General features: G+C 48.4%; 1 protein-coding gene across 1 annotated transcript; it reads left to right on the plus strand.

Annotated features, from left to right (window-relative positions):
* The first annotated feature begins 8,653 nt into the window (after positions 1-8,653).
* On the plus strand, positions 8,654-23,049 carry LOC135888736 (C-signal-like). The gene is made up of 6 exons (XM_065416513.1): positions 8,654-8,899; positions 10,230-10,281; positions 10,941-11,128; positions 20,782-20,940; positions 21,666-21,785; positions 22,833-23,049. Exons 1-6 carry the CDS (start codon positions 8,753-8,755, stop codon positions 22,944-22,946), a joined length of 780 nt encoding a protein of 259 aa, XP_065272585.1. The 5' UTR covers positions 8,654-8,752; the 3' UTR covers positions 22,947-23,049.
* Positions 23,050-23,666: the final 617 nt, after the last annotated feature.

Genomic DNA, 23,666 nt, shown 5'->3' on the forward strand with positions numbered 1-23,666 from the left:
GCCACTGACAGTCTGATCATCTCACTGGATGCAACAGAGTAAGCGGCGCCGTCTCTCTGAAACTAGCCGACGCTCTTTGCTGAAGGGAGGTGTAGGAGGGTCGTGGCCATCCTCATTAGCCTCTCCTGTGTGAGTACCCTGTAGGGAGAGCTTAGTTTATGTGCCGCTAGAGCGGACAGGGCATCCTCCCTGTGTGTGTGATTGGAAAATGGGTGGGGGACAGTTTAAGGATTCCCTCTCACCCCCTAAGGGTACCCCAGCTTATTTCATGTACGTACATTATGGTCCTAAAACCTGCAGGTATTTAGAGAATTGGAATCATTACACGCGTGAAAATTCATCTAAACAATGCCCACTAGAAGGTACCTTCAATCTAGATAAGATCATACATCTCAGAGGAGCTTTTAATCACCAAAAAGCCTCTGACACACAATGGGAGCAATTTGTCTATTGAGGAAAGGAACGGGTTAATTTGAAATTCAGCTTGGTCCAGAGATAAAGAGAAAGTTAATCTGCATTCAAGGTCAAGAATCAATGCAGACCAGGCTAAGTACAAAGAAAAACTGCTTTCGGCCCCAGCTGGCTGTGAAAAAATATAGACATAGTCAAACCAAAGGCAATACAAGTTACAGTGCTGAGATTACATTTGCAAAGCTTAACTGTCCAGTGAGATCCAACAGTCTGCCTTTGCGACCCTGGAGCCGGCGTGGTTTGGGGACGCTGAAGAAGCCACAGGCAGCCGGCCTGGACTGGAATCACTGAAAAGATGCCCCAGGAGACCTCAGGGTGTAAAAGAACTGCCCTCCCAAGAGAGGAAGCAAGTTGGAGATTGCACAGCACCTTCTCTGAACGTTATACACAGACGTGGCCAGTCTGGACGTACGTGTGTGAGTATGAAAGTGTGCCTACTTTCAGCCGTAGTAAGTCTGAGAACTGGAGAGGGATTTAGCATTCCTCTCTCCACCCCGGTTGACCGGGAAGGGTGTCAGGTGGATCTACCCCAGTCGTAGCAGGACTGGGCAATAGAGAAGTTGGAGAAAAGGGAAGAGTTGTGTACTTGATAACTAGAATTGAGCAATTAAGAGCATAGATCATGAACCAGGCAGCAACTCACACCTACGCCCAGGGCAAGTTGCAAGCCTTGAGACAGGACTTCCAGGCAGAAAAGGAAGCACTGGCTAAGCAAGTACCGGTCCTTCAGGGACTTGTCAGAATTTAACCATTTGTGTTTGCATATGCTGTAACAGCAGTGTGTTTGCCACAAGAGAAAATTGAATAGTTAAACGCCAATGGGCCCATGCGTTTTGCCCAAGTGGCAAGCCTCACGAGGGAGGACTCGGGTAGCTTTGTGAGTAAGAATGTTTAAGAGAAGAGACCAGGAAGGGTGGGGGCTAGTTGAGAAGCCCACCCTCCTATCTAAATTGGTAGTGAAAAAGCCGGTGCCCATGGAAGGGACGGTTCAGCGAGAAAAGCAGGATCGGGCCCAAGCGGGCAGGCAATAGATAGAGAGATTGGAAAACAGGTTGGAAACTTTGAGGGCATAGTGGAAGGAAAGGAGTAAGTAATTATAAGCATGGGGATTTCAAATCCCCAGGATAATAATTGGAATGGTAAAATGTGTGGAAATTGAATTGTGGATAGGATGTGCATTTTCCCCAGAACATGTGCAGTGTATATTGTAGCAGAGGTAAAAGAAATGCAAACCTACCAATATAGGTTGTGTTGTCTCTTTCAGATCACTGGGTGTTTGAAAGCAGGAGTTAGAAGTAAAAGGCAATCAAAAGTCTGGGAAAGTTAATTGTGACCCTTTTTAAGTTGTGGATAGCTTTGGATCTGGAAGCAAGCCAGAAAGCATCTGTATTAATGCAATTTTCTAGCTAATAAGGTAGAAGCCACTGAAACCTGGGCTGCCTATGAAACAAATACAAGGAAATATGGGGTAATTCCTCTGTTTTGCCTAAAATCAACAAGAGTATGTGTATATAAAGGAAATATATTAAGCAATGACTGACTACCCAGAAGGGGTAGACCTCTGTTCTTTTGTCTTTCAGATCATCAGAGAAAAGGGATGCCAGCTGAACAGCATTCAACGTACCATGCATTTACTGGTACAATAGGAATTATTTTTGTGTTCTTTGTCCTGTCTTGTGGTGTTTGTCTTGTGGCCAGAATTGTTGGGTTTAATAATTTCATAAGACAGTCTAGTTCAAAATTAAATAGAAGGGTTAAATCAAAAAGCAGATACTTGTTTTATTCAACTTGGAATACAAAGTGTTTGGATAAATCAGGAAAATGTGATATACTAAAGTCTAATACATTTGCTTAAGTAAGAAAAAGAAACTTCATTGGCCAGATTTTTTTTTAATTGAAAAAATTGTTGTTAAAATTTGCATACCAACAGTCTTTGGAAGCAAGGACATGGAAGGTTAACCCATTCCCCATATTGCCCATGGGATCCTTCTGGCTACCTCAGATTTCTAGCCAGAGGGCTGCGGAGGGAGGAAAGCTATTGGACACCAGAGGTTGTACCAAGTGGACTCCTCAAAAGTGGGTGTGCTTGTCCTGGTTTGTTGCTCCAAAGCTCTGTAATAAAGTTATTTTACTGGAAGGGTGTACATGGCATACATTGAATAATAAGACTAATGTACTGTATAATGGCAATGTGTATGTGTTCATTGTTGGGAAAAGGTGTATGAGTGAAGAGTGGAAGTTTCCTTTGTAGGTTAAAACAAGCCAAGAAGGGGAGAAGGAAAAAGAATAGAATGAGTTAACTGAGGGAAAAAATAGCTAGCAAGCTCAGTCCAAAGATAAGACGCTGGCCCCATCCAAGGATACTACCCACAGCTAAGACTTGGCTGACAGCCAAGAAAAGGGGGGCCTGAATGTGCCCAAGCAACTATGAGATCTGCAAAACACTGCCAGGCATTAATGAAATGTGTTAGGTTTCTTTTATCACAGATAAAAGAAGTGCTACCCAAAGACCCTAGCAGCCCTGCCATTCATTGAAACAAGGAGACTGAGTCTACATAAAGTCCATCAACAAAAGACTGCTTTGGCTCCATGCTGGAAAGGCCCTTTCCAAGTCCTGTTAATCACCAACACCGCTGTGAAGTGCCAAGGACTACCTGCCTGGACCCATGCTTCTCACTGTAAAAAGACCCCTCCACCTCGGGAGGACTCTCCGACTGATGATAAGCCTATTTCTCCTTCTAGCTCTGCTGTGTCTTCTGGACAGCAGGAAAAAGAGAGAGAGAAAAAAAAATAAAAAGACAAGGTGAAGTGCTAGTAACCTCTCCCTTGTCCACTGACAGACCTACTGTGCCTTTGGATTTTCCTAGAAGAAGCAAAACCATTACAGGGTGATGTGCTAGTAACATCTCCCCTGTATGATGCTAAACCACACTGTTTCAGGAAAAGAGAAGAAGGAACACTTGCTTCATTGAAACCACAAAGTCCAGGGATTCCTGACTACAAGAGACATTAAGAACTGACCCTGGTGAAGAAACAAAGAATTATACACTGGCAGGAAGAAACTTGTGGGACCCATGCTTGGGAATGTGGTATTGATTGGATTTTGGGGTTTATTCTACAGGCTGCGCCCTGTGTTTTGGATAAGTCCTTCAGCATGTATTGCCCTCCCTAATTGGATTTTAAATGATAAGTACCAAAGGCACCTTGTTGCCATTGCCCCTGCCATCTCCTCCATTACACTATTACCCCTGTAACCCATCCAAATACAGACAATGCCATATATTTGATAAAACCAATGACTAAGGCCTTCACACTTTAGTGATTTATTTAAATATTGTTTGAAAAAATATATTTTTAAGGTTCAGGATATCCCATATAAGCGAACAATTGAATGGATCAGTGGAGATAAAAGTATATGATATCACTACCAGTGAACCCCAAGAATCTGTAATTACAATTGATGGGTTCTATAGTGAATGTTCCTGGAATTTGCACTGTGTTAAATGAGAGAGGCCCTTATTGTTATTTGGTCACCCAATTAGTGAACAATCAAATGAATACCCAGAGTTTGTTTTGCCACTGGAAATTTTACCTGCATAGAAATTATTCCAGTGACTAATAATGTGACCTGTACCTTATTGCAATTAATATCAATGCCTCCCGGAAGTACATAAAGGTGTTCAACCAACAGATGTGGTATAGTACTACACCAAAGAGAGATGTATTAGGATATCAATGGACTGTGATTAACACTACACTAGGGACTGTTAAATTTTCATTGCCCTTATCCAGTTTCCAGATTACCTCTACATACCCAAATTGTTCAAAGAGGGCTGCCATTAGATTAGCACAACAGAGGGCTTGGGTTATTTCCTCTAGAAAGAAGAGAGACTTGACCGGATCCCTTTGGGATGGGGCCAATAGTGCAGCAGCAGTTTGGAATATTTTTAAGAACCAAGAACATGATGAGAAATTGGGGCAACTAGAGAAGGCCATTGGCCTTGTTTCTGGAGTACAACTAACCCAGGTACAGGCTGGAGTTGGTGAGTTACATGTTATTTCCGCCCTTAGTTCAATGACCCAGAAGTTGCTAACAGAGATGGTATTGAATATCACTGAGGCTGGGAAGGCATTGCAGTGGGATCTAGCATGTTCAGAAATTCAGGATTTCCTGAATGACCAGCTAATGGCCATTCGGAATGATCTAGAGCATCAGGCTTGGCCCACTGCCCTTACAGACACATCAGGAGTACCATCTGATCTGTGGCCATGGAGACATACTTGGAGACTTTCTGGGTGGAAGTGCAGACATTCTCAGTGCTCCTTCCAAGCATATGGACCGGTTGGGGGGGGGGTGTGGGCTCCCACATACCGAATCCTGCCGGGTCCATGGGGAGGATGCATGTGGGATTGGGTAATTCACCGAGACATCTGGGAAATTAGACCTCCTGGTATGCCCAATCGATTTTTAGTCAGTGCTCCTGGGATTACATCTGACATTTGGATGGGGTTAGGGAGTCAATGGACATTTTGGCCGTTACAACCCCCACTGCTTCAGTGTATCTGTAAACTGAAGCCAGGAGAAGTTGTTACTCTTCATGACTACGTTTGCTGGGAGGGTAGGGGACAAGGAACTACCCTGACAGGACACTTTTTTTTTTTTCAAGCTAATGATAGCTGTGTGTATGTTAAAGCCACCACATTGCAAGACATACATTTTAATCTCATTACCACTGCAGGCAATCATATTATTTACTGGCCTGCAGATAGAATTTTGCAAGTAGTCCTTAAGTTCCAGATACCCTTTAATTGGACTAGTTTAGTACCTGATCGATTTCAAATTTTGCTTTCACTGTTACCAGAGGTTCAGAAAATCTCTGAAGTATAAGGGCAAATTCACATGCTTCAAAATATATATCAAGTTAAAAAGTGTGCCTTTCAGACAGCTTATAGGGTATCCACCTTATGTACTAAGTATGATGTATTGTGTTATATGACTAAGATTGTACAACAACCCCATCATATTATCGCTATGGGAATGTTATTGCTTGTGTTGTGCAGGAGTATGTTATTGTTGTTGTAACGGACGTAATAATAGTAATACCTTTCATGTCCATGCTCATCATGTATTGTCATTACATCCAATCAAAACCCCTAAGGTTGAAGCATCTGATGTAGAATCTGAATTCCGAGATTTAATGCAAATAGAGATTTGAAAATGTTTGTTGTACTAGTAGTACAAAAGGGGGGGTTGTGGAAGCAGAGAAAGAACGGACAGGAAGGGGATTGCAATGCATGACAGTTCGTTAGCAAGAGTTAGGCTAACTGTAACCCTAATAACGCGAGATTTGTAGAAGCGAGGAATGTGTGAGGCGAGTGGGAAAGAACTGTGTGAGAAGTTGTTGCGACCTTGTGTAGATAATGTGTAGATAATATGGAATGTAGACTAAGAGTCTACATTAGTGAGCAAAACAAGATATCAGAATGACCTATGTATAAACAAAATGCAGCTGTTGCTCATTATTGTCTGTAACAAAAGGTATAAATGCTTGCTGTAATTGTTTACCTGTTGAGAGAGACCTGCTTAGCTCTCTCCCTCTGCGCAATTGTGAGAGTTAATAAAGCATCTGACTTGCTGTACCCAAACAAATAGTGAGAACTCTGTTTTTCTCCGACATATACAACCCTCAAATATGGGGGGAAGGGGTTCTTTCTAAAAACTCTCTCCAGCCAAAGGGAAAGAGAACAAGGGATGTTGTTAAAATAAAAGCTGATCTTAATATTTTACAAATCAAATGCTATAACTGTTTTTTCCTCCTTTTTCTGTCTCTGATAAGGGTTTCCAAGGATTTTCAATGGTATTACGCTGGCTAAGGTCTCTGGGTACCAAACACTGAACCTTCTTTACAACTGTTAAATGTTGAACATAACAGGGTCATGGTAACACCTTTGACTCTTTGGGCCTACATATTCCATCAAAATTAATACAACAGTGCTCTTCTAGGCAATACTCACCTTCTTGCACGCACTGAGTCTGGACACAAGACAAAGGAACACAGCATTCAGTCGGGAAAACATGACAACAATAAATCAATCGTGTCCTTAGATGAATTGTAAGTAAAATACCGACCTCCCCAGTATCTTGGTCAGTAGACTTTTGTCTCAATTTCCCCACCAGCCTGTGTGAATGGCCAGTGGACAAATATCCCCTTCGTCCCATCTATACCCCACTCATGGTTTGTTAGTAGTAGTTAGTGAATTTCCCAAGCATGGGCGCGCACTCAGGCAGGTCTGTCTCCAGTCCCTCAGGGGAAGTGCTACCTTGAATTATGGAAGAGATGCCTTGCCAATAACGCTACCTTGCCTCTTGCCACAGTGTTAGATGTACTACAGCTCTAGCAGGGCTGGGTACTGTAGCCCTAAGGTTTAATCTGCTTGCTTGCATAGATATATCTTTTCTTATAAATTTGAGTATTTGATGTAGTAGGTTTATAGATTTATATTAAAAATAAGTTTGGCTGTAATGCAAGAGACCTACAGGCTAAAACCCTGTACGTTAAGCTAAGGCAAAGTTAGCATATCTATATTGGGACCTTTTCCTAAAATTAAAGATGACTCAATAGCTAAAACACCCACGCAGATGTCTAGAGACCTTTACCTAACCCAATAGACAATGAAGGATGGCAGAGGGGATTTTTCAATGTTGTACCCACAGACTTAACAAGTACACCACAAGTGCGTACATACCTGTCATCCATACACACATACACACTAGCCTATGGGGTAAGTGTACCCTAACATTTCTGTGGGGGAAGGATGAAATTTGGGCATAAGAGGAAGGATTTCTAACCAATGCCCTATGAATAGGCAATTCATCTCGCCATTTTGGGAGGCAATCTGCCACCCATCTACTCTTCATTGTCTCCATCTTCAAGAACGTATTGATGCTACCCATCTACGACGGCTATTAACTATTAATAGGCCGTACTTTGTTTCTTTTCAAACTTTAAGTTTTAAGGGGACTAGGCTAAGCTTGGTTTCCCTACGCTTTATTTCAGTTTAAGGCTTATTGAGTTAAGTTAAAGGGTAAACAGCTTTAACAGCTCTGCATTAGCTTCCTCTGCTAGAGGTGTGAAGTCGGAACCGCCAGAGGCGTGGTCCCGTATCTTCCAACACCGGATTATTAAAACAGAGTGTGAGTATTAACCAAAGTTTGCAGCACAAAATATTGTATTATCATATGTATCTCTTGAATAACAGTAATACAATTCTAACTGTTTTACCATTTGCTTACTATTTCATTGATTTTAATAAAAGGTCTTTATAACTATATCTGTCTCAGTGTGAGCTTCCTGTCATACCCCCGAAGGTCCTTTTATAAACTCTGTGAAGTCTGATTCAGGATGAACTTTTATCTTCTGATCAAACAAATTGGTGTGCCTAAACCCATACTAATTAATATCGATAATAATTATTAATATTATTAATTAACTAAGTAAAATTAATTAAATAAAATTAAATCAACATTACTAACACACCCCAAATCAGGCTACAGTACAGACACCTGGCCACTTGTCATTGCCTCTACAATTACAGATCTACATCCTTACCATAGAATCTCAGGAGGTCATCTAGTCCAACCCACTGCTCAAAGCAGGACAAATCCCCAGACAGATTTTTGCCCCAGATCCCTAAATGGCCCCCTCAAGGATTGAACTCACAAGCTTGGGTGGAGTAGGCCAATGCTCAAACCACTGAGCTATCCCTCCCTCCCAGAGTTTACCTTTCCCAGTTCACGCAGTCTTATTGTCACTTTGTAGAGAAAATTAAACATCACATAGATTTCTAGAGCAAAGTCCTTACTTTCATATCTCATACAAGCATATGCCTTTCCCCCACCCAGTTTCTCCCTGCTTTGTTTCCAACACCCCTGCCCAGCTGTGGAAAACAGATCATGGTTGTGGTGACTCCTTAGAGCATGTTGAGTACAGTTGTGCTGCCCTCTCACACAATAAGGAGACCAGCACTTCAAAGGCCCTGCACCCAAAACTTCAATAAATAGTAACCAAAACAACTAAACTGTTCATCCTGAGATGATGGGTAACAAATAAGGTCTGGCTCATTCCATCTTTACCTCATCTCACCATTAGATGGCAGCATAGAGCTCATTCCCTAGAGCTACCTTTATATAACCCCAGATGAAGGGGAAGTGCGGCTAGAACTAGCCCAGCTCTCACTCAGCAGAGGCACTGTCAGCTGGGGCAGAGGCAGGCGAGGGACCATGGCTGGCTTTAATGTTCACAGCGTTCTGGTGACTGGGGCCAATCGGGGAATCGGCCTGGAGCTCGTCAAGCAGTTTCTGGAGAAATCAAACCCACCCAAGTGGGTCTTTGCGACCTGCCGGGACCCGGAGGGAGAGCGAGCGCAGGTGAGAACGGGGCGAGGTGAGATGGAGTTAGCTGTACATGGTGGTGGGGAGGGAGGGGAATCTGAAGACACCTTCGGCTCCGAGAGCAACGTGCTGGAGCAGAAGGGGATTGCAGACACAGCTCCAGCCTGAGGGTTGTAGCTACACCCGAGTTAGCTTTAACAGAGGTAGTTTGAGTACCAGAGCAGTGAGGATGCGGCAGCACAGGCTGGCTCTTGAGTAATTCCCCAGGGGTTCCGGGCCGGCAAGTACAGCGTATACCTGTTGTGATTGCGGTGTAAACATACCCAGTACTGCCGGCCTCAAGAGAGACAAAATCATGCGTCCGACCCCCAAAATCATGAACCTTTTTACAAAATCAGTTTTTTAGTCTGTCTTGTGACTTTGTAACTCCCCTCTATTCCTCTGTCAATGTGTGCATGGATCATTTCGGGTGGAAAAGTCAATCTTTAATGCGCACAAAATGCACGGCACTCCCTGGCTGCTCCGATGGCAACTCCACTCCCCTTCTTCACACAGGGGAACTGCCATCCATTTCCTATGGCTGTGCTGACCCAGCAGCAGCACTTCTCTGCTCAGGCCTCCACGGCACCACTTCCCTGACTCCCCCCTCCCTTGTCTGCCCCTGCCCCAGACCCTCTGTCTGCTCTAGGGCCATGCTTACATAGAGGCAGGGCTGCTCTGTGTTCTGAGCCCCCAGGCTCTTGCACTGAGCTCTGCCCACATGCCCACCCTGGAAAACTGCAGAATCAGAGTTCCTTCTTGTGTCATTGCCAAAATCCTCACTCACAACCAGTTCACGAGAGCTGGCAACACTGCCACACTGCCTTCCCCTGGCTCCTGAGTAAGGACTCCCCTTCCCCACAACTGCCCCATGGTAGGGGAGCTGCCCCCCAACCCCATCCTTGTCTCTGCACCACTCAGCCTCACTCCTGCCCCCCATTCCCATATAATTCCTAAACCTGCTTCCTGCCCCCCAGGGCCCTGCTCCTCTCCAGTGTCCTCATTCACAATGTCCCGGCTGCTCCTCGCAGTCCCTGTGCCCTGACCAGCCCCCGGCGTCACAGACTCCCAGAGAGCATGAAGGGAGAGGACAGGGAGCACAGGTGCATTACTGACAGGGAAATGGTTTGTGTCCCTGACTCGATCGCACTGAGTTAGATGATGGTGTTTTAGATGCTCAGGAGACAGACAGACGCCTCCTACAGAGGCAGAAAGCCAGAGCTGGATGCTGCACGTGGGGGCTTTGCAGAGTCAAAGACGCTGCCCAGCCTGGCCATCTCCAGGGGTGGCGGCTCTGTCAATAATCATCGACTTTATTCTTTTCCAGCAATTGAAGAACTTGGTGTCCAGGCATCCAAACGTGGTGATCGTTGCGCTAGGTGGGTGCCCTGCCCTGGGCCCAGAGTTGAGGTTCCCTTGCTCAGGGTCACGTTGTTCCCCATTCCCTGTCCCCCTCCATATCCCCGTTCCCTGCCCTCCAGATCTCAGTGGGGAGAACAGGACCAGAGTCAATAATCACTCGGAGCCCATTGACTCCTTACCCAGCCCCAGAGAAGGCGGGTTTGAGTGGGGAGCCCTGCTGGGAAAGCCTCAGGGCCACCATGTGCCTGGTCCCTCATGTGACAATCACACATGGGCAGCTCTGTCATGCATTCCCACCTCTGGGATGGAGCTTCACGCATCCAGCTGATCAGTTCTCTCACCTACAATGCATTCAAAAATAGTTTTAGATCATTCCAGTTCTTTGTCTAATTTAGATCAACTACACATAGCTGAAGTATTCACTAATCACAATACATTTAGGGTTTTTAAATCTCCTACTAAGATTGTCCAAATAACTCATAATTATTTTTTAATATCATTATCCTTTCCTATTATTGCCCCACTACAACTCCACTTCTCTGGACCCAGCAGCAACTTTTCCTCCCAACTTCCACCCCCTCTCCTACCTCTCATTCCCGCTGGGTGAGGGGTGTGCTATGGGGTGACATGAGGGAGGAGGAATCATGCACCTGAACCCCCTGCTCTGTCTCTATAGAAACTACAGACCCAGCCAGCATCAAGGCGGCAGCAGTCAGAGTTGAGGAGCATCTGAAAGGCTCGGGGCTGAATCTGTTGATAAACAACGCTGGGATAGTAAGGAAGAATACACTAGAGTCTGAGACTCTGGAGGGCATGTCCCTGGTGTACACAACAAATGTGACGGGACCCTTGCTGGTGAGCCAGGTAAGAGCCCCGACCAAGGGCATGTCGCCGGCTGCACTTGGGTTTGATTTTGCTTAGGCCAGAAATCTTCCCTTCCCCTGGATTCTAGTTACTGGATCAATGTGGGGGCCTTGGTTGTTTACACCGCACGCTGCAGGGCCTTGGAGGTTTTTAAGGCCCAGCTTGACAAAGCCCTGGCTGGGATGATTTAGTTGGGGTTGGTCCTGCTTTGAGCCGGGGTTTGCATTAGATGACCTCCTGAGGTCTCTTCCAACCCTAATCTTCTATGATTGTGGGACTTTAACCACCTGAGAAATGAATCCATAGGCCAAGATCTACACATGGACTGGCTTCACAATACTCAGTGTTTCAATCCCTAACTTTTAAGCATCTAGACAATCACTGCAAGAACAATGTGATGCACAAAGCCCGAGTTAGCTTATAAGAGAGGTCTCTATCTCCTCCCCCCCCCCGCCATTTTGTGTGGAGTTAAGTGGCCTCTGAGCATGCCCAGCGGATCGGGCCCCGCAGGCAAGGGAAGCGGAGGAATGCCTGTCTTCTCTGGGTTTGAGGATCGCTCTGGAGCTCAGCCAGGAGATGGTGTCTGGATGCGGGGAGTGAGGCTACAGGGCGCATGGTCAGAATGAGAAACTTGGGGGCCTAGGGAACTTTTACAGCAGAAAGTTGGGCACCTGCACAATTAGGCAGCAGCCGAGCAGTGGTTTTGTGGATCACAGCAATGACTAAAACTGGGAATTAGGTGTCTAAATCTGGAGGTTAGGCACCTAAATCCCTTTGTGGATTTACCCCTAGCTCTGCCCTTTGTGGGGCTCCAAACCAGTAGAGTCCAGCTCCCACAGTAGATTCCATTCCCTTAAAACAAAGGGTGGTGATGGTTTCCAGTGTATCCTTTCTCCATGACAAATAGTCCCCAGTAGAATAATTACTTAAAGAAAAGGGGGGGGGGCGGTTCTGCAGCATACCCTCTCTCTTCAATAAATAGTCCCCAGTAGAGTAGTAGGAAGGGGATTCTCAGGGGTGAGTTTCCCTCCTTTGCCAAATGCATCTATTGCTTGTTAGATTCTGTCTAAGGCTCCCAGGCCTCTCTGGACTCTTCCTCCACCTGCAGCTCCCGATTCAGCAGCAGCTCAGCCTTCCTTAGATGCAGTTCACGAGATGAGTCTCACTTAACTGTGAATGTAGTGCAGTGTGTGCTGAGCTGCGGCTGAGCAACGCAGTGACTGCTTCCTCCGAACCTCCCCAGAAGTGGCAGATGACAAGGGTCCAAAGTGTAGGCAAGCCAAGCCAAGAGCTTGACCCTCAGGTGCAGGGCACCCACAGTGACACAGAAACCTCATAACACCAACTGGCAAGAGATTACAGGGTCCTGATGAGTCTGGTGTGTGCATTCTTGTTCACCAAAGAGTGGCATGTGAGGTCTCCAATAAAAGTCGGTGTCACCCTGGGCGTCAATATAATTGTGAAATGCACATACAGATGCTGGATAAGGTGTTATGTCCGTACACAGGTTTCTTGTCAGAAAAGCAATGTTTATCTACCTGGCAGTTTCCATGGAAACTAAGTATTGTATAGTTCCCAGTGGGTCTCCTTTCACCAGTCTGAACTGAATGCTAATGAAGGATTGTGAAACCTTCAAAGACAGAAAAGTAACAGGAAAACACAAGCGGCGTGTGTGGGTGCGTCCATGTGTACACCATCTTAAGGTGCACATCAAAGGTTTGCCTGAGTATATTTGGGGGACAAAGAAGACATGGTGAAATCCTTCACTGAGGAAGTAAACAGGCAGGGAGTTTGCTTCATGAAAAAGGGATCCCAGCCAGGCTTGGTTGGAAACACTGGAGAGAACTTTGGGTGAGACAAGCTTCTTTAGACAGGAGGAGACTTGCTAGTTAAGTTTCATCTCTAGAAAGCGTGTTATTGATTTTGTTTTCTATGTGTCAAGGCTGCTTCCCCACTCTGAACTTTAGGGTACAAATGTGGGGGCCTGCATGAAAACTTCTAAGCTTAATTACCAGCTTAGATCTGGTCCGCTGCCACCACTCCCAATGTGCTAATTCCCTTCCCTGGGTAGCCTTGAGAGACTCTTCACCAATTCCCTGGTGAATACAGATCCAAACCCCTTGGATCTTAAACAAGGAGAAATTAACCATCCCCCTCCTTTCTCCCACCAACTCTTGGTGGATCAGGATCCAACCCCCTTGGATCTAAAACAAGGAAAAATCAATCAGGTTCTTAAAAAGAAGGCTTTTAATTAAAGAAAAAGGTAAAAATCATCTCTGTAAAATCAGGATGGAAAATAACTTTACAGGGTAATCAAACTTAAAGAGCCCAGAGGAATCCCCTCTGGCCTTAGGTTCAAAGTACAGCAAACAGAGGTAAACACCCTAGTAAAAGGTACATTTGCAAGTTGAGAAAACAAAGATAAAACTAACACGCCTTGCCTGGCTGTTTACTTACAAGTTTGAAATATGAGAGACTTGTTCAGAAAGATTTGGAGAGCCTGGATTGATGTCTGGTCCCTCTTAGTCCCAAGAGCGAACTCCCCAAAACAAAGAGCACAAACAAAAGCCTTCCCCCCACCAAGATTTGAAAGTATCATGTCCCCTTATTGGTCCTTTGGGTCAGGTGTCCGCCAGGTTACCTGAGCTTCTTAACCCTTTACAGGTAAAAGGATTTTGGAGTCTCTGGCCAGGAGGGATTTTATAGTATTGTACACAGGAGGGCTGTTACCCTTCCCTTTATAGTTATGACATGCCCCCCAAATCACAGATAGTGTTGGACAGCCGGTTCCACACTGGCTGTGATTTCTTCCTGGAGCACTAGGAGAAAACAGAGTTAATAAGACACATGCACCTTTAGACATACTACTGATTATATAAAAACTAACAATATGTTCCACATTCCAAGAACAACTTTTAACCAGTTGATTCTGGGAAACTTTCCTGGGAGAGTGCATCAGCCACTTTGTTAGAAGCTCCTGAAATGTGTTGTATTTCAAAATCAAAATCTTGGAGAGCTAAACTCCACCAAAGAAGTTTTTTGTTATTCCCCTTGGCGGTATGAAGCCACTGTAGCGCAGCATGGTCTGTTTGTAGTTGGAAACGCCGTCCGCAAACGTATGGGCGTAGCTTTTCCAGCGCGTAAACAATGGCGTAGCATTCCTTTTCGCTGATTGACCAGTGGCTTTCCTTCTCAGACAGTTTCTTGCTGAGAAACACGACAGGATGGAATTCTTGATCCGGTCCTTCCTGCATTAAAACTGCTCCCACACCCCGCTCGGACGCATCTGTGGTTACTAGGAACGGTTTGTCAAAGTCTGGGGCCCTTAGCACAGGGTCAGACATGAGTGTCGCCTTAAGCTGGTTAAAGGCCTTTTGACACTCATCAGTCCACTGAACTGCATTTGGCTGTTTCTTTCTGGTTAGGTCTGTCAGTGGGGCGGCGATTTGGCTGTAGTGTGGTACAAATCGCCTATAATATCCGGCCAAGCCTAAGAAGGATTGGACCTGTTTCTTTGACTTTGGAACCGGCCACTTTTGGATAGCATCCACTTTGGCCTGTAGGGGATTTATAGTTCCTTGACCCACCTGGTGCCCCAGGTAAGTCACTCTGTTTTGGCCTATTTGACACTTTTTAGCCTTAACAGTTAGTCCTGCCTGCCTGATGCGCTCGAAGACTTTTTCCAGGTGCTCCAGGTGTTCTGCCCATGACTCAGAAAAAATGGCCACATCATCGAGGTAGGCAACTGCAGATTCTCCCAATCCCACTAGGAGACCATCTACAAGTCTTTGGAAGGTGGCGGGTGCATTTCGCAGCCCGAAAGGGAGTACATTGAATTCATACACCCCTGCCTGGGTGACGAAGGCTGACCTTTCCTTGGCGGGTTCATCTAGTGGTACTTGCCAGTACCTCTTGGTTAAGTCTAAGGTAGAGATGAATTGGGCATGTCCCAGTTTCTCCAATAGCTCATCTGTGCGTGGCATTGGATAGTTGTCAGGACAAGTTACAGCATTTAGCTTACGGTAGTCCACGCAAAAGCATATTTCCCCATCTGGTTTGGGAACTAGAACCACTGGAGATGCCCATGCAGTGTTAGAGGGGCGGATTATACCCATCTGTAACATGTCCTGGATCTCCCTTTTTATAGCAGTTTGTGCATGAGGTGACTCCCGGTAGGGTGGGGATCTAATTGGGTGAGCATTACCTGTGTCAATGGAGTGGTATGCCCGTTTGGTCCGTCCTGGAGTGGCTGAGAACATTGGCGCAAAGCTAGTGCACAGCTCCTTGATCTGCTGCCGCTGCAGACGTCCAAGGGTCGTGGAGAGGTTCACCTCTTCCACGCCACCATTACTTTTTCCTTCGTAGTAGACAGCTTCAGGCCACTCCACGTCATCTGTTTCCTGGGCTGTAAACTGGAAAACCTTTAATTCTCTGGAATAAAAGGGCTTAAGAGAATTAACATGGTATACCTTAGGCTTTATGTTGGAGGTGGGGGATGCTATGAGATAGTTAACAGCTCCTAGGCGCTCCTGGACCGTGAATGGTCCTTCCCACGACGCTTCCATTTTATGGGCCTAGAGCGCCTTTAAGACCATGACTTGGTCTCCCACTTTGAAGGACCGTTCTCTGGAATGTTTATCATACCAGGCCTTTTGCTCTTCCTGAGCATCCTTTAGGTTTTCTTTAGCAAGGGCTAAAGAGTGTCGGAGGGTGCTTTGTAGGTTGCTTACAAAGTCTAGTATGTTAGTTCCTGGAGAAGCCGTAAACCCCACCCATTGCTGCTTCACCAACTGTAATGGCCCCTTAACCTCGCAGCCATACACAAGTTCAAATGGTGAAAACCCTAAATGGGGATGTGGCCATTGGTTTGATGGTGGTAAGGGGTGGCAACCAAGTGATTCACCCCAAGAGCTTCCCACAGGTTTTCCATGGTCCCTGCCAGGAAATTAGTTCCCGAATCTGTAAGGATGTCGGAGGGCCAACCTACCCTGGCAAAAATGTCTGCTAATGCCTGGCACACACTTTTAGCCCTGGTGTTGCTTAAGGGTACTGCTTCTGGCCATCGGGTAGCAAAATCCATGAAAGTCAGTATGTACTGCTTTCCTCTGGGTGTCTTCTTTGGGAAAGGACCCAGAATATCCACAGCTACTCGCTGAAATGGGACCTCAATTATGGGTAGTGGCTGGAGAGGGGCTTTGACCTGGTCTTGGGGCTTTCCCACTCGTTGGCACACCTCACAAGACGGGACATAATTAGCAGCGTCCTTGCCCATTCCCTCCCAGTGGAAGGACTTCCCCAACCGGTCTTTGGTTCTGTTCACCCCAGAATGGCCACTGGGATGATCATGGGCTAAGCTCAAGAGCTTTACCCGATACTTAGTGGGAACTACCAACTGTCTTTGAGGATGCCAGTCTTCCTGGTGTCCACCAGAAAGAGTCTCCTTGTATAAAAGTCCTTGTTCTACAACAAACCGGGATCGGTTAGAAGAGCTGAGAGGCGGTGGGGTGATCGGTGCCGCCGCCCAAGCTTTCTGAAGGCTGTCATCTGCTTTCTGCTCAGCCTGGAACTGTTCCCTTGATGCTGGAGACATCAGTTCCTCCTTGGACTGTGGACTTGGGCTTGGTCCCTCTGGAAGCGATGCAGGTGCTGGGGCTGTTTCCGTTGACTGTGAACCGCTGTCCGCTGGTGCACTATGTTGTATTTCAGGCTCTGGCTGAGCCTCTTGGGTCGGGTTATCTGCTGCTTCTGCCAGTTCAGGTTGGTGGTGCCCTCTGGCGTTGGAGTTGTAGATGGGTTTGCAAACGCTGTACTCAGTGCTGGCAATGGTTCTGGCGCTGGTTGTGTTGCCAGTTCCGGTTCTGGGACTGGCTTTGGCTGGGTCTCTGGGATTGGATCCACTACAGCTGTTGCAGTCATTGGCAGGGGATCCGGTTCCACCACCTTTGTCTGGGTCTCTGGTAACCCAGACGGGGCCCTGGTGGACTGCTCAGGAACAGGGATGGGTTTGAAAGCTTGCTTAGCCTGGCTGCGGGTGACTATTCCCACCCTCTTGGCTAGCTTCACATGGTTGGCCAAGTCTTCCCCCAGCAGCATGGGGATGGGATAATTGTCATAGATTGCAAAAGTCCACATTCCTGTCCAGCCCTTGTACTGGACATGCAACTTGGCTGTAGGCAAGGTTACAGACTGTGACATGAAGGGTTGAATTATCACTGGAGCCTCTGGGTTGATGAGTTTGGGGTCCACTAGGGATTGGTGGATAGTCGACACTTGTGCCCCAGTGTCCCTCCAAGCGATAACCTTCTTTCCGCCCACTCTCAAGGTTTCCCTTCGCTCCGAGGGTATGAGAGAGGCATCTGGGCCTGGGGATCTTTGGTGCGATTGTGGTGTAATGAACTGTAATTGGTTGGGGTTCTTGGGGCAGTGGGCCTTTATATGTCCCAGTTCATTACATTTAAAACATCGCCCTGCTAAGGTATCACCGGGGCGATGTTGCTTGGTGGAGACTGGTGTGGTGGGGTGAGAAGGCGTCTGGGGTTTCCCTTGGGAGGTAGGTGGGGCCTTGGGTTGTCCCCGGTGGTAAGGTTTTGTTTCGGGTTGCCCCTTCTGATATTCGCTCCAACTGCTACTAGTTTTTTTCTTTTCTGCCACCTCCACCCATTTGGCTCCAATCTCCCCCGCCTCGGTTACAGTTTTGGGCTTCCCATCGAGGATGTACCTTTCTATTTCCTCAGGAACACCCTCTAAAAACTGCTCCATTTGCATTAGGAAGGGCAACTCTTCTGTAGATTTAACATTTGCTCCTGATATCCAGGCATCCCAATTTTTCCCAATGTGGTAGGCATGTCGGGTAAATGACACATTGGGTTTCCACCTTAGGGCTCTGAACCGCCGACGGGCATGCTTGGGTGTTAGCCCCATTCTGATTCTGGCCTTGTTTTTAAAAAGTTCATAACTGTTCATGTGTTCCTTAGGCATTTCAGCCGCCACCTCTGCTAAGGGTCCACTGAGCTGCGGCCTCAGCTCTACCATGTACTGGTCTGTAGTGATGCTGTACCCAAGGCAGGCCCTTTCAAAATTTTCTAAGAAGGCCTCAGTATCATCGCCTGCCTTGTAGGTGGGGAATTTTCTGGGATGGGAAGTGGTACCTGGAGAGGGTTTGCTAGGATTGGCTGGTATATCCGGCCTAGCCCGTGCTAATTCCAGTTCATGCTTCCTCTCTCTTTCTCTCTCCTCCATCTCTTTTTCTTTCAGCTCCATCTCTTTTTCTTTTTGCTCCATAGCTCTCCAGTGGGCCTCCTCTTTGGCTTTCTCTTCTCTTTCTCTCTCCTTCATAGCAGCTTCTTTCTTGAGTTTTTTAATTGGAGCAGTCTCTGATGTTTCTTTTCATTTTCTTCTGCTTCTAGTCTGGCCAGTTCTAGTTTGTTAACTGCTTCACTGGTAGTCATTTTCCTGCTTTCTTGTGCTGGGTCACACCCCCTCTGCAGTTCACTGAAACTGGGATGCACTCAGCTCAGGCTGCTTAGGTAACAGAGACTTTCTAACTAGCTATCCCCAGAGGTAGAAAGAAAAAAAAAACAATTCAGCTTGTAAATTCCTTTTGCCAGCTGTTTGCTCACTCCTTGAACCCTTCTCTTAACAAAGACCCTTGTTAAAAAAACTTAACACCTCTGCCTTCAGGCAAGGAGAGATCAGATATGCATCTACCTTCAGCTCTGCTTTCCAAGCAGCTAGAAAGGAGAAAAAAAAATCTTACTGGCTTTTGGTTTAAAATGATCCCACCGCTCTGCCACCATGTCAAGACTGCTTCCCCACTCTGAACTTTAGGGTACAAATGTGGGGGCCTGCATGAAAACTTCTAAGCTTAATTACCAGCTTAGATCTGGTCCGCTGCCACAACTCCCAAAGTGCTAATTCCCTTCCCTGGGTAGCCTTGAGAGACTCTTCACCAATTCCCTGGTGAATACAGATCCAAACCCCTTGGATCTTAAAACAAAGAGAAATTAACCCCCCCCCCTCCTTTCTCCCACCAACTCTTGGTGGATCAGGATCCAACCCCCTTGGATCTAAAACAAGGAAAAATCAATCAGGTTCTTAAAAAGAAGGCTTTTAATTAAAGAAAAAGGTAAAAATCATCTCTGTAAAATCAGGATGGAAAATAACTTTACAGGGTAATCAAACTTAAAGAGCCCAGAGGAATCGCCTGTAGCCTTAGGTTCAAAGTACAGCAAACAGAGATAAACACTCTAGTAAAAGGTACATTTACAAGTTGAGAAAACAAAGATAAAACTAACATGCCTTGCCTGGCTGTTTACTTACAAGCTTGAAATATGAGAGACTTGTTCAGAAAGATTTGGAGAGCCTGGATTGATGTCTGGTCCCTCTTAGTCCCAAGAGCGAACTTCCCCAAACAAAGAGCACAAACAAAAGCCTTCCCCCCACCAAGATTTGAAAGAATCATGTCCCCTTATTGGTCCTTTGGGTCAGGTGTCCGCCAGGTTACCTGAGCTTCTTAACCCTTTACAGCTAAAAGGATTTTGGAGTCTCTGGCCAGGAGGGATTTTATAGTATTGTACACAGGAGGGCTGTTACCCTTCCCTTTATAGTTATGACACTATGTAACCATTTGTTTCCTAAATTCTTACTCTCACTCACTGACTTTCTGTTCTTTGATAATAAACGTATCCTTGTTTTCACTATAGATAGATCTAAGTGCTAGGGTGCTAAGCAAAGTGATGATCCTGAGCTGAATCTTACTGGCTGGTGCGTCCTTTCCTCTGGGAACAGCAGCCCTGGTATTTCTGCCAGTGGCCAAGGGGCTGGACACTGCAGGGAATACTCGGAGGGCTCTGGAGTCAGTGTGTGTCTATCACTAACCTGTATAGAGAGCGAGGCCTATGGAGGCCTGGAAGGCCCGGTTTGTGTTGCCAGAAGCTGGTGGTTTCAGGAAGCTGCTCCACAGCCGGTACAGACAAGACTGCTTCACACTAAGGGCAGGTGGTGGTGAGGAGCCTCACAACATGGGCAACGGATTCTTCCTAAAATTGGGGGAGTGACAAGGCCTCACCCCCTCCATGGCCCTGCTCCTGCCCCTTCTCTTCCCCACAAAGCCCCGCCTCCCAGCCAAGCCGGAAGCCGTAGTTGGGCTGGGGAGCCGGTGCGGGTGGAAGGCCCACAGCTGCCCCCATGACCCTTACCCCAACCTGGCTCTGGCTTCTGGCCTGGCCTGGGGCGGAGCCTCGGTGGCCGAAGAGCCACAGCCGGGCCCTGGTAAGAGCCTCGGCAGCTGTGGGTAGCCGCGGACCCTCCATCTGCCCTGGGTGGGGAGTCCGAGGGGCAGGGACACAAGCCGGTGGCTGCTCTCACCACCTCCCACCCCACCCCGGGCAGGTGGAGGGTCCGTGGCTCCCCAGTCCACCCTTACCCGGCCAGGCTCCAGCTTCCAGCCTGGCCAGAGGGCGGGGCCTCAGGGGGAAGAGGAGGAGCAGGGGACTGGGCCCGTGGCAAAAAGTGAATGAGCCAGACCCATCCACTTTCAAAAGTGGGAGGGCCACGGCCCCTTGGCCCTCTCTGTTCCAGTGCCACTGACTCACAACCCGGGTTCCTTTCGTCTAAGCTGACCCCGGGGGTGCTCTTTTCTCCCCATTGCCCAGGCGTTCCTGCCCTTGCTGAAGAAGGCTGCCCAGGGAAGCAACCAGAAAGGGCTGAGCTGTAGCAAGGCAGCCATTGTCAACATGTCCAGTGAGGCTGGCTCCATCCAGAATGTCTTTATCTGGCATGTGGGCCAAGCTATCTCCTATCGCTGCAGCAAGGTACAGGACGTGCTCAGTGTCACTCAGTGCTTTCCCCATGTTCTCCGCCCTCCTGCCCAGCCGTTCTAGCTTCCACCACCATGTCAGGTGGGACCAGCTGTTGTTCAGCTGCCGGGAATTCAGATCAGCTCCCGCAGTTCCCCTTCAGTGAGGAACCTTCCACCATGTGTGTATCCCATCAGGGAAATCCTCGTACGGGGAGGCGCATGGGGCTCCCCAACACTAGACTAGCCAGTCTCAGCACAGACAGGGGAGGGCCACTAAACAGCTATTAATTATAGCCCTTCCTAGGGGCGAATATACACAGTTGAGAGACCGTCACTAGGTTTAAATCGAGGGGACCAGATCCTCTGCTGGTGAAACACTGGGGGGAAAACAAAGGAGAATCGATGCCACATTTACACTTCCCTCTGCCCCCCAGATCATGCATAACCTAGAGCAGCCTCAGCACTCCTCTAACTTGTACTCAGCTGTCACAGCCCCCCTGAAGCCACACAGTAGCTGTGGCTCATTGAAGTACAGCTACATCCCCTTCCCCATGGTCATACCCCCGAGAGCACCTTGTTGTCCCCATCGAGCATCAGAGACTGCAGCTCACACCAGGGTCCTCACCCTCTTGTCTGTCTCTCCCTTCCCTGCCCTCAGGATCTGGGATCATTTCCTGTAGGGCTCATTCCCCTTCTCCATGTGCTGCTGTCTCTGCTCATGGTGTGTCTCGCCCACAGGCTGCTCTGAACATGCTCACCAAGTGCCAATCCTTGGGGTATGGAGGAGACGGGATCCTGAGCATCGCTGTCCATCCTGGCTGGGTGCAGACTGACATGGGGAGCTCAACCACCTTCACGGTATATACCTTGCTGGGAGAGGCCAGTTGTAGCCTCATGTCATGGGCAGATGTTCATCGTAGGGGGAATGGTTACGCCGTAACCTGTCGCCCCCTCCACTTCCGACCTGTATGGAGGAAAACTGTCGCAATGAGCCTGTCATCGGCTCCCACCTCCTGGGGATTCAGCGCTGTGTCCTGGGCATTGATCCCCCTGCTGCCACTTCCTTGGTTCCTCCGGCTCCTGGCATCGCAAAGCAAACGTCAGCAGAGCTGCTGCCATGGGGAGCTGGGGGAGGTGGGAGCTGGTCATCATGGGCACCAGCATCAGGGGACAGTGACCTGGGTTGGCCCCTCATGGTTTCGGCTGTCCCCAGGGAGATCCTGGCCTCACCCATGGGCACCTAGCGGCCTGGACCAGCACCTGGCCAAATCTGATAGTTTCAGACAAATTTTAAGCCCACCTAGACCCGAACCAGTCCAAGAATGTCAAGTTGTTTTGAAACCAGATCCAATCTGAACCTGACACTGCCCCTGAACCTGTGTCTATGCCACTGCTGCCACCTTGTCCTTGGGGCTCGGCCTGGTGGGGGCTTCCCCTTCACACGCCCCATGCCAGCCACCCGTCTCCAGCTGCCTCACGCCCGTGGGGTCAGCATGGCAGTGGCTGTATGCCCTGCTCATGCCAGCCACCACCGCCTCGCTGTGCAATGTGTGCTGCCAGGGGAGAGGGGCTGCCAGTAATCAGCACACTCGCTCCACAGCATGCACAGCGTGGTGAGGTGGTGGTGGCCAGCAGGAGCACAGAAATGCAGCCACCACCTCACCAATCCCATGGCAGGAGAAGGTAACGAGAGACCACCAGACCCCAGCCAGAGTGTGTCAGGTTGTTTTCAGACCCCACCTGACCCAAATCCGACACCCTTCAGGTTCCAGTTTCATTGCAAGGCTCTAGATCCCTTCCCCTGGCCCACCCCGGAGCCGATCCTGGTCTTTCCCCTGGACCCCTGGTGTCCTTGGCCGCCCCCAGGGCAAGTTCCTCCCCCTCACTCTCCTTTGCCCCGTGCAGGCCCCCCTGAAAGTGGATGCAAGTGTCCGAGGAATCCTGAACGTGCTCCCGACGCTCTCCGAGAAGGACAATGGGGCCTTTGTGAGCTGGGAAGGGAAAGTTCTTCCCTGGTGAGACGCCCCCCCGGCCATGCAACAGGAGCCCTGGGCCAGGCCATTCCAGTGACCGTGCCGTCAGTTGTGCCTGTGTCCTCAGTAAACCCACTGTTCTAACGCAGCAGCCCTGCCTGAGCCCTGCTTCGCCTGGCCTGGCCTGACAGCCACAGGCTACGCCACAGGTGGAGCTGCCGTGTGGGGGGCAGCTCCATGTGATGGTTTTCACTGGGGAGACCCTCACTGATTCCTCCCACCACAGCCAAAGCCCAGAGCTGGCCTGCGTGGGAGGAGCTGGGGGTGGGCTGGATGGAGAAGGGAGAGTGGGTCGCTGGCTGGGAGGGCGGGCTGGGGGTGGCTTTTGTGGCCGCCAGGCGTGGGAAAAACACCAGGTTGTTCAGGTCCCCAGGGTACATCCTGTGGGATGGTTTCTCTCAGGCCAACTGCAGCTGGGTTTCAAGAGTGTCTGGAGGGGACCCAGGAGTTGTTATGGGGTCTCCTTGTCCCACGTCCTGAACCTCTGACTAAGTCACAACCCCCCATCTGGGGAGAGCGTCTGCATGGGGATCCTGCTCCAGCTCCCCACCCAGCATCAGTGGACAGTGACCTGGGTTGGCCCCTCATGGTTTCAGCTGGACCCAGGGAGATCCTGGCCTCACCCATGGGCACCTAGTGGCCTGGACCAGCACTTGGCCAGATCTGATAGTTTCGGCAAAATTTTAAGCCCAACTAGACCCGCACC

Source organism: Emys orbicularis, chromosome 14, assembly GCF_028017835.1.
Source record: "Emys orbicularis isolate rEmyOrb1 chromosome 14, rEmyOrb1.hap1, whole genome shotgun sequence".
NCBI lineage: Eukaryota > Metazoa > Chordata > Testudines > Emydidae > Emys > Emys orbicularis.

What these genes read in the sequence shown, in the direction of transcription:
- LOC135888736 (XM_065416513.1), top strand. Translation starts at nt 8,753, where the DNA reads ATGGCTGGCTTTAATGTTCACAGCGTTCTGGTGACTGGGGCCAATCGG. An exon ending in CGTGGTGATCGTTGCGCTAG is followed by an intron (nt 10,282 to 10,940) that starts GTGGGTGCCCTG and finishes CTGTCTCTATAG; the next exon opens with AAACTACAGACCCAGCCAGC. An exon ending in TCTCCTATCGCTGCAGCAAG is followed by an intron (nt 20,941 to 21,665) that starts GTACAGGACGTG and finishes TCTCGCCCACAG; the next exon opens with GCTGCTCTGAACATGCTCAC.